Below are 11,157 nucleotides of genomic sequence, written 5' to 3' on the forward strand. Positions count from 1 at the left end.
GACTAGTGTATATGCAAATTCAGATTTTTGATATATTTTTTTTATATCATGTATGCTATTTTTGTAATAAACATTTTTTAAATTTTGTTCAAATAATTTTAATTGTGTGGGATACAAAATGATGAATTAGTGTTCACTTTTTGTAATGATATATACTGTATTTTTCACTCCATAAGACGCATCTGACCATAAGACGCACCTAGGATTCAGAGCAGGAAAATTTAAAAAATAAATAAATAAATAATGGTGTGCTAAACCTGCTCTGTTCTTGGGCGTCTGTGCGTCTTATGGAGCAAATTAGGGGAGGGCATAACATTTTTTTTTTTGACCCAATTTCATTTTCGGGTCTGAGGAGGGCCATTTCTGTCCACTCCCCAGATCAGAAAACGTTTATCGTTCTTTGTTGGGGAAAAAAAACAAAACAAAAAACCCCATCCCAACCCTTTAAAGTTAATTAACTACAACCCCCCCCCCCCCCCCCCAACCCTCCTGACCTCCCCAAGACTTGCCAAAAGTCCCTGGTGGTCCAGCAGGGATGCGGGAGTGATCTCCTGCATTTGGGCCGTCGCTGCCAGTATTCAAAATGGCACAGATAGCCTTTGCCCTTACTATGTCACAGGGGCTACCGGTGCCATTGATCGGCCCCTGTCACATGGTAGGAGCAATGGATGGCCGGCGCCATCTTGTGTGTGTGTGTGTGTGTGTATATATATGTATATATATATATATCATTCTACTGTAAACCCCCCCCCCCCATTTCCTATGTATAATACACACATGTGAAATCATGGAGTTTGGCATGGGTAAGACAAATTCTCTCACCTTCCTATCCCTTTAAGTAACCTTCCACAAGTAAACAGTAATTGGTCCTCTTTCTTTCCTACTAACCCCTCCACAATAGCTTGCATATTTCAAAAAATGAAAATTTCCTACTCTTCGTTTAATCCTTACTTGAGCCATTTCTTAAAAGCTTTAGGCGACCTTGCTAGTCCCTCCTCTGCCAAATCCCTTGATTCAGGCATTTTCCCAGACATCGTAAAACAAACCACCATCCTTCCCATTCAAAAGAACAAAAAAATCTAATCTGTATGATCTCACTAACTTGAGCCCTATCACTTCTTTAACTTCTCTTGCCAAAATAATTGAATCTGTAGTTTTGCATTAACTTACCGACCTCCTAACAGATAATGCAATTCTCCATCCTAACCATGGATTCCGTAAAGGTCATAGTACAGAAACTCTTCTGTTATCCTCCTTTGATACTCTACTTCGTGGTTTTGACTCAAACATTGATTACATCTTAGTATTGCTAGATGTTTCTTCTGACTTTGATACTTTCTATCATCATATCCTGCTCTCTGGGTTGCAATCCATTGGCTTAACTGATACCATACTTAAATGGTTTGAATCCTACTTATCAAACCGCTCACAACAAATCAACATAGATTCTCACGCCTCTGAATGATACACTCACTCTTCCTTCGGGTGTCCCACAAGACTCATCTCTTTCAGCCATTCTTTTCAATATCTACCTATTGCCCTTCTGCCACCTGCTTGCTGGTCTTAGTATACAATTCAAAATTTATACGGACGACATTCATTTCTTTGTTTTGTATAGTTTCTCCTGGTCCAATACTCTGTCCATTGTAAGTCTTTATATCCATACTATTAACACTTGGTTATCACATAGCCAACTTAAACTTAACACTTCTAAAATGGAAATTCTGCATCTGCCTGAAGTCCACCTTCTCACTTAATTCATGACAGTCTTTCTATCCCTATAGTAACAAAAGCCCGAAACCTCAGGGTCATTCTCGACTCTGAATTATCTATGTCTAACAATATCTCTACAGTAGTAAAACATTTTTATAAAATTCACATGCCTCAAGCGTTTAAGATCCCTGCTTTACCCTAAAGATTTCCACACGGTGTTCCAGTCCTTGATACTCACCAGATTGGACTACTACAATGGTCTTTATCTTGGTCTTTCAGATATCCCTCTTCATCTACAATTGATTCAAAATACTGCCGCCCATATCTTAACAGGTTCATCCAGGAAAGAACACATCACACCAGTGCTCTTTACACTACCTCTCTGTTAGACTTAGATTCAATATAAAATTCGTTATTCATAATCTTATATATAAGCAATCTTTTATCTGGCTATGTACATCTCTCCGTGTATACCAACCCAACAGATATTTGCGGTCTTTAAATAAATGCCTACTTGAAGTTCCCTCTATCAGAATAGCTAGGCTCGAGATTACCAGGAAACGTGCATTTTCATTTGCTGGCCCCTCGCTTTGGAACTCCATCAGACTCTCTGAGGCAGATACAAATTCAAAAGTTTTCCAGAAAAAGTTAAAAACCTACTTGTTCTCCATTGCCTTTGGTTCCAACCCAGCCACTTAACTCTCAAATTTAAGTAATCACAGGCATCTCGGGGCTTTATTTTATTTAAGTGTGTTTGAATGGTATGTCTAATATTTTTAAGATATCAAACACTTCTGTACGTGGGTCGGGTATCTTGCAAACTCCACCTTTAATGCACCACCCATCTTCTCCACAAATGTAGAGTAGGTAAGTTCCTCTGGTGGAGATGAGTGTTCCAGGGTTTCATTAGGAGCATCTGAAGGAAAGCCTGTAGACAATGATGGAGAAGCTGGCAGACTGGGTTCTTTCCTCTGTGTGGAGGAGCCCTCTCGTGGTGAAGAATTCTGTGGGCTCTCTACCCTGGGTGGTGTGTGCTGAGGTTGGGATTCATTCCATTCTCTGTGTGGAATTTGTAAATGGAATTCTGGTGACTGCACTTGTGGGTGCAGGGAAGTGAAGAGATTTCTAATTATCAAAGAGATCTGTTCCATCGTCTGGGTGGATCTGGACCCTGGAGATAAGGACGAGTGAGGTGGAGAATTCACAGGAGGTTTGTGGGTCTTGGGAGGAGGAATAGCTGCTAGCTGGATGTCTGAAGCCAGAGAATGGCAAGGCACATGTTGTAAAGTTTCTTTCCATGGTGTTCTGCCTCTCAGAAAGAGGCTTCAGGAGGTTTTAGATGTTTTGATTTCGGCTTTGAAGCCCCTGCCAATCTCTCTGGTAGTCCTATGGATGCAGCAAGTCGCTGAGTGTCTCGATGTTGAGACTTTGTGCTCAATGAAGACTGAGTGGAATATCGAGGGGAGGGTGCATAGCTGCCTGATGCAGAGGTTAAGACTTTTTCATCCTGCAGCTGGGCAATTTTCTGGGCTCGTTGATGTTCGGCCCTAGGTGACATGGCCACAGTCATAGCAAGAGGCCTGAACATGGTCTGGGCCCAAACAGAGATAACAATAAGTGTGGGCATCTGTAGCAGATGTGTGTGCACTGGCAATATTTGAAGGCTGGAGCCCTCTTCAACATGGTGAGCACTTAGAAGTCCTGTTTTGGGGATCGCAATAGCAAAAACAAAGTTGAAAATCTAAGGAGAGGTTAAAAGTAGGATCTCCACGTCCGTGGCCTTGGCGCTCAAAAAAAAATCAACTGAGGAATCTATGAGCTGGGAAATCATGCAGGAACTGCTGCGCATAAGGAAAGCATCAAAGCTCTGCTACTTTGATAAAACTCTGTATCATGCGCTGTCGGATGACATCACACAAGACAGCATGGCTAATTCAGCCTGCTTATGTTTGAGAAGGGTACAGAATTGTGTTAGGGTGACCAGGACCCTGTCTCATCCCCCACTCAGGCTATGAGCCTGAAAAAATATCAACCCAACCCAAGCATAGGAGTAATTCATAGTCCAGATCAAGGGGAGCCACAAAGTAAAGGCGGGAGAAAGAGGGAAATTCTGGGATTGAGGGAAGGGGAGGATGTATTGAGGTGGGGTACAGGATCTAGGGAGAAGGAAGAGGTAGGAAGGATCAGAAGATCCTAGATCTGAGGGATAGAATGTGAATTTCAATTAGGGGGCAAGGGAGGGGGATGAGGAGGAGGCAGGTGTCCTTACAGTGTTCATGTCCTGCTCTCCCTTGCATCCCCTAACCGTTCACCAAATATGGCATAGACAGATACCCAGCACCATTCCTTCTCTCTCTCACACAAAAACACTGCATCCCTCACCCATTCCCCTCATTCTTACACAGTGATACAAGTCCCTGAGTTGATCCTCTCTCATCCCCCAGTGATCCACCACTCATCTCCTACTAAGCTGTCCAAAATGATCCTCTTTGCTCTGCTTCAGGCTCACCTCCTTCACTCCTATTTTCCTATATGCTGCCTGGGAGAGAAGGGGTTGGATCAAGATGCAGGGGGCTGATCTCTGCAGAGTGCGATTCAGCCAGCCTGCTGCCTCCCAAGTTTTTTCTGCCTTCGGCACAGGCCTAGTGTGCCCATTGACAAATCGAGGCTGGGATGCAACACTTCAGGAAGTTGTCTTCCTGATACTTAAGAGTCATAATTCCTTGAGGGAAGGGACCACCAGGTGGATTTTTTGACAGCAAGAAGAGGGGGCGGGCTGGTTGCTGGGGTAGAGAGACAAGTTATATGTGAGATTCTTGTAGACTAGGGTTAGGATTTTGAATTTCATACTGTAGAAAGTAGGGAGCCTATGGTCTTTAGAGTAGGTGTGATCCTGTCAAATTTGTTTTTGTTATTCGGCAGTCACGCTGCAGTATTTTCTATGAGTTGCAGTCGAGGGTTTGGTTTGCAGTGGTGCCTAGGCAGGTAGAATCTGTTTTTTCAGCCCACAGTACTTTGGCCTTTTGATTTTCAACTTGTTTAATGTTTGCCAGATGGAGATACTTACTAAGAATTCTTTGAGGTTTTTGATTGCTTTGTCTGGATGTAAATTGAGTGGTCACAAGTTTTGTCATCTGCTTATGAGTGGAAGGTGATCTGGTGGGCTCCAATGACTTTTCTGAGGAGGGGACCATGTAGAGGAAGGCAGCCTGAAAGCAGTTGTGAAGTGAGTATTTTGAACCATGTGAGCACTGAGCCTGCTAGTCCTAGGTCCTAGATCATGATCTATAGTGTTGAAAGTAGCAGAGAAGCCCAGGAGAAACAGTATGGCAAGCTATCAATGGTTTATGCAGAGCCTTAGTTCCTTTGCTAAGCGTACGGTCTCAATACTGTGGTGGAGTTTGAAGCCAGACTAATGCAGGTTTCATGTTTGGTTGTATGCTTGAAAATGGTCTACATTTTTATGACACAATTCATTAAATTAGTGTGTACTACATTATTCAGGCTGCCATACTGAACAAGCAATAACAAATTTCAGGCTAGAAGAAATATACAATGAATTCCCACTCCAAATATTTAAATTTGACTCAATACATCTTTAAAAAAAATAAAAATATCTGCTAAGCTAATGCACAACTCTTTCAATAAGTCACCAGAACATTCTGGAATACTCCATTCTGTGTTCTTCCACAGCCTTTGATGCCATTATGAAGAAGCTTTTTGTACTGAACAAGAGGTTTCATCATGATGTCGTCATAAACACGGAAGGCCAGAAGGAGATGAGGAAGTCGAAATATGTGAGCCCATGGAGAATGAGAAAGGATCAGAAAGCATGCAGGCATCTCTAAGAGGAGAGCTCAGAAGTGACGATGCCATCTTGTTTCATTATGTACTCAAATTTGCAATTTACTTGGTGCAAAAATAGATGAACTTCTGAGATCAAGTAAAAGTCCCACAATGGTTTTTGCACACATTTTTATTCAGTTTTTACTGTAAATATATTTCCTTTCCTGAAGTTCAGGCAATGTGTTTACAACTTCCATGGTCAAAAGAATTTTATGGGGAGTTTTGCAATAAAATGTTTAAGCAAACCATATGCTTGTGCATCTGTGCCCATAGTTGTTTCTATTCTTGCTCTTTAATCAGGCAAACCAGTGATTTAACACATGTTGTGATACATCCTAAACGATCATTTTAATCATTCTTGTATCTGTACTCATATCTGGTTATGTCCCCTCCCTCTTGGTCAATGTTCCTGTGAAAATTGTAAATTGTGATGCAATGGTAATTGTTATAATTTTGGTTGTAATCTGCCTTGATACTGTCCTGGTAAAAGGCAGAATAGCAAATATTTCTTAATAAATATATCTGGTACTTTAACCCATAAATCCTCTAACTGAAGCAAATGTATGTAAATGCATCATTTTCCAGTAAGAATGTTCTAGGTGAAGGGCAGTTTTTAGGTAACATTTTTGCCCTTCTGTAATGTTATGCTATGTATCTGTAACCCCTATTGTGTCTCATGTAAGAAAATGTAATTTATGGCATGATGACTTTTTGCACAAACACTATTTAATTAAGAGAGATGGGTGGGAGGTAACAGGCAACCTTGACACAACTTATTACCTTGCTTCTTTTTTTCTCTGAAGTCAGTATCTGAACAATAAGCTATCCAGGCAATAATTTATATTTCCTGAAAGTATGCAAAATATACATTTTAAAAATGGTTGAAAATTTTCATCCAAACTTTTTTTTTTCATCCTCTACTGGAAAAAAGTGTGGAAATACACTATATTTCTGTAATGATACTTGGGTTCAAGGGAGAAGGAAGAACTGCCTTTTGATGCTTGCGAGCCCTGATGTTTTGCCTTTATCCTTGAGCAAGATCAAGGCTCAGCTTGCTTCCTCTCAGAATCAGAAGTTCAGACAAGTAGAGCAATATTCTGTCTAGACTTGGTTTGGGTCCCAGTCCATTTCTGATGGCACAATCCTCAAATTTGCATTTCTCTCATGTCCCCAAACTGTTCTACCTAGGTTTCAATAGTTAAATGATCTGTTCCCCAAACGACTTAACTCCACACAAAATTTGATTGAGCTAGATGCAACTGTTCAGAAGTTATTAGGACCCACGCATGTACAAAGGCAACAATTGCACAGACCTCAGTATGATTTCATGAGCCTCACTCTTCATATCAAGCAGTTGCAGCTGTGTGTGTGATGGGAGTGGGGGTTGAATTTATTTTTTATAGAGGAGGGGAAATTCTTTTGGTGTTTTGGATCACATCTGATCTGAACTCCACAGCCCTGTTGATGTACATAATTTGGCACAAAAAGAAAGTGTCTATAGGATTTTATAGATCTCTGAATATGTGTAGATAATCATTCTGTCAGTACTGTTCAATAAATCACAAGAAGGGAGAGAGCCTGTACCAAACAGGCCATTTTGACATAGGCATTCGAACCTTCATGGAACAGCAGGCAATATATGGATCTTGTAAGATTCATTTCTCAACATTTCATCAAACTATATTTATTGTTCCAATGCTGCCTAACTGGAAAGCCAAAAGGCCATGCTTTCTCTTGCGTCTTTCTCTGCATGATGATTTGAACTAGCCATGTAATATCGCCCTTTTGTTAACGCAGTGATGGTCTTTTACTTGCAGGAAGGTCACACAGAGCACCAGGAAGGAGATGAGCAGGAACAAGCACAGGAAGAGCTTCTGCAGCAAGAAGAATACTGACCACTGCCATTCGACATCTTTAACTTTTTTTTTTTTTTAGTTTTTGTTTTCATTTTGTGTGGGAACTTTCTTTTGGAGAACGAACATTTGTGGCCTCTGACTCCTTTCACTCCCAGTCTGCTATTAATGTTTATGTACTGTAGTGAATGCATCCTGTACCCATCACTTTGCCAAGACACATTTACAGGAGTCAACCCTTCAGGCCTCAGAGCTGAAAGATCACAGGACTATGCAGCTGCAGCTTCACCATTCAGCAGCTCAGAATTTTTCTACTTTTTTTTATTAGTTAATATTGGAATTGTTTTCTTGTTTTCTAACCATATACAATTACAGTTGTAATTGCTCTAAAATATTTACTTTTGGCATCTTATGACATGAGGCAAGGGTTGTCATATACGTTGTGGTGCTGGAGTCATTTTAAATCTCTCTGCTATGGTGCATAAATTTGGTAAGGATATGAGATGTATAGCAGTAGCATTGCTGCAAACCAGAATTCTGAGTTCCCTATTAAAGGAAGAAAAGACTCTGTACCATTAAGGATAGATCCCCTCAGCAATTGCTCTTATCCTGTCTTCTCTGATCAAGATGCAAAAGAAATTGTCATCTTAGTCAAAATTTTAAGACCATTTAGGTTTCATAGGCATATTGAAAACCCAGGTGATGGGACAATGACTTCTAATTAGCCAAAACAGAAAGAAACTTTTTCCTCTTTGCAGTTTCTGCTCCCGATATCTTTGCTGCTTTTTCTGGTAGCAGGATACAGCGACTGGGAGCTTAAGAATGCTGTTATCCTTCAGTAGACAATGGCATTTTTAACTCTGATATAATAAAAGTTAAGAGCATTCCTTAAAAAGTTTATTCTTTACTTTGAAATCATGCACATAATTCTTTCATTATAGTTGGCATGGTGAGTTGAGCTTTGTTTGCCTATCTTTAAATCAGGATGTAGTCCTCTGTGTATGCAATATTAAAGGCACAGAGACAAGAGAAGTATCACCCAGATAACTGTAAAAACTAAAGAATGCTATCAACATTTCTGCAGTTTTTATTCTGTAGTCTTCATATATGGACTTACCAACCAGTTAAATGTCAATTTTCATTTAGATTTGAGCAGGACTTTGAAAAAAATGATTCCAAATAAATCTTCAACTGTAAAGTGGTGGGCATTGTAAATTGGTGGGCACTTCAGCTGTAAAGTGGTTCCCATTTTATTAAATTATAAACCACGGCACTGTTTGAAGTAACTGAGAAATAAAAGTACAGTGATGTTCTGCAGATTTCAGTATTTATGCAGTATGGTTTTAAAGATGCATTCATTATTACTTTACTAAATTGCACATCATAAAGCTTTTGTTATATATTAAATGTAAACTGAAAGGAATGTAAACATGTATTGTTAATTATAAATAGGAGAGTAATGAAGTCATAATTAGATGCAAAAAGTCTTATTCAGATGTATCACACTCATTTTACATTATCCACAAATTGTCGCATGATAGAGTAGACCTTGTCTCTGAATATGTGAATAACTTGCGGTTATCTTTTTACATATTTAATAAAAAAAAAGATTATATGTTAAAACATGTCTAGAGCTATAGATCAATGTACTGGTACTCTAAAACCCTCAACCCTGTTTGATTTCCATTTTTAAAAGATAGATTAATAAAGCAGTTCAGAGAACTTTAGAATCACTAGTTATGTAAAGAAAGGCAGTTTGAATTAACTGCAAACAGTACAGTATGTGTATTTTTTGAGGAATCTACAGTATCAACTGTATCACCTTATACAAAAATATATGATGAAAATCTGAAACAAAGCAAAACTAAACTCCCGGTTGGTAAATCTTTTAGTTGTGTGCTAAGAAGATGATGTTGTAGTACAATTTGGGATGCTCCCCTGTCAAGGGTTTTTAAGAAAACTCTTCTTGAGCAAAGTTCCATGGGATGTTTTCATATGATCTCCAGACACAAAACAAGTCTGGTCTTAAGGATGTTAAGCTGTCTTAAATAATTAAAATTATTTTTTATAGCTAGTACAGAATAAGCCCATCCTAGTGTTTCTTTCAGCAGCAAAGCCAGTAGTAATTTCATCTGACAGATGGCTTTGTCATTGAGATGAAAAGAGGATATAACGTTTATACTGTGTGCACCAGAGTCTGCTCACAGTACCTGATAATGGACAGTAGGACTTTCTGACCTTGTCATATAATATTTCTTCTCTGGTTCTAGCTATAGTCACAGCACTGGGAAATAATGCTGTCTGCCCTCCCATCTTGACAGTTGTAGGACAGAATAGCATAGTAAATGACAGTCCAGATTGACCAATCTGTCAGCGTAGTTGTGATTCTTACACTTTGGTAGATGAGCATATAAATTCAAATACTCAATACCACTCCTCCGCACTGTCTTTTACCTGAACTTTCAACCCCTGTCCTACCACTGTCCTCCATATTAGTCTCAAGCATGCCCATAATCTTTTAGTTCTGACCTCCCTCCACTGATAGGTCCTTCTCTTCTTGTCATCTTTCTCTGTGATTCTTATAAGACCAACACAAAATCCAGTACTGAAGTATCCTTCCACGCCTTATTACCAAATTTTCTAATAATCCATACTGCCACCAAAACAAGTGAAGCCATTATCCAAAACATATGGCCTCCATATGCTCATTGAAGTTTGATTTTTAACCATGGTCATTCTAGGCGGGTTACCCAGTGCCACCTTGGAGACCTGATGCAGCCATACTACTGCTGTTAGGTTTGTAACCACTGCTCAGAGCAGGCTATTTTAATGTTGTTCTTGGAATTCTGATGCAGTCTTGCCACTGCTGTTTGTGTAACTGTTGCTCTGTGCAGGTTACCATACGCCCTTCTTGGAAGCCTCTTGCACTCATACTACTGCTATAAGGGCTGTAACTGCCATTCTGGGTAAATTAGCCCTTGGGGACCCTCAAGGCCTATGGTGCCACTAGATCTTGCTTCAGTTAGCACTTCACTTTTTGCAAGTAAGGATCCTCTGTGTATATCCCATAACCGTATATACTCGTGTATAAGTCGAGAAATTTATGCCAGAAAATAAGCCCAAAAAAGCTGGCTTGCGTGTGCCAAGCCCTAGGGGAGCCCCAATGGCTTTCCCTGTTCCCTCTGAGGGACTAACAAAACAGCAAGGAAGGCTGCTTAACAAAGCCGTGAGAGCAGAAATACAAAATAAGCAGCCAGATTGGACATTGGCCTGTTCCCTCTGAGGCAGCTCCGAAATTGAAGTGGCCTCAAGAGGGAACTTTCCTTTTGCCCCCCTCTTTTCCCCTACCTAACCTACCCCCCAGCCCTACCTAAACCCTCCACCTAACCTTTGTCTTGTAAGTTGCGCCTGCCTCCGGGCAGGCATAGGTTGCGTGATCCGGCCTCCAGGCCGCTGTGCCTGGAGGCTCCACCCCACCCTCTCCCCGCCCCTTTTTTCAAGCCCTGGGACATATGCGCGTCCTGGGGCTTGTGTGCGTCGCCGGGCCTATGCAAAATAGGCTCACGTGCGCAGGAGCGGATTCTCAGGGTTACGCGCATAACCCTTTGAAAATCCGCCCCATAGAGTATACGGTAGTTGTGCACAGTTTTGTGTTTTGTCAAAATTTCATTAAAAACAACAACAACAAAAAAAGCAAAACCCACACCAACCCTTCAAACTTAAATATAAAGCGCCCATCCCCAAG

The 11,157-nt window shown here is 40.5% G+C and overlaps 1 protein-coding gene across 6 annotated transcripts in view; it reads left to right on the plus strand.

The window, feature by feature from the left end:
• The window catches only part of MAPRE2 (microtubule associated protein RP/EB family member 2), a 317,614-nt gene extending 308,579 nt beyond the window's left edge, over positions 1-9,035 (plus strand). For 5 of the 6 annotated variants that reach the window (XM_029591235.1, XM_029591238.1, XM_029591236.1 and 2 more), the window contains one exon: positions 7,377-9,035. In XM_029591235.1, coding sequence (XP_029447095.1) covers positions 7,377-7,454 — 78 coding nt within the window. In that variant the 3' untranslated portion in view covers positions 7,455-9,035. Of the gene's footprint in view, positions 1-5,406; positions 7,348-7,376 lie in introns of those variants that run through there. The other variant, XM_029591233.1, reaches the window with a different exon arrangement.
• The last annotated feature ends 2,122 nt before the right edge of the window (positions 9,036-11,157 follow it).

Source organism: Rhinatrema bivittatum, chromosome 2 (assembly GCF_901001135.1).
Source record: "Rhinatrema bivittatum chromosome 2, aRhiBiv1.1, whole genome shotgun sequence".
NCBI lineage: Eukaryota > Metazoa > Chordata > Amphibia > Gymnophiona > Rhinatrematidae > Rhinatrema > Rhinatrema bivittatum.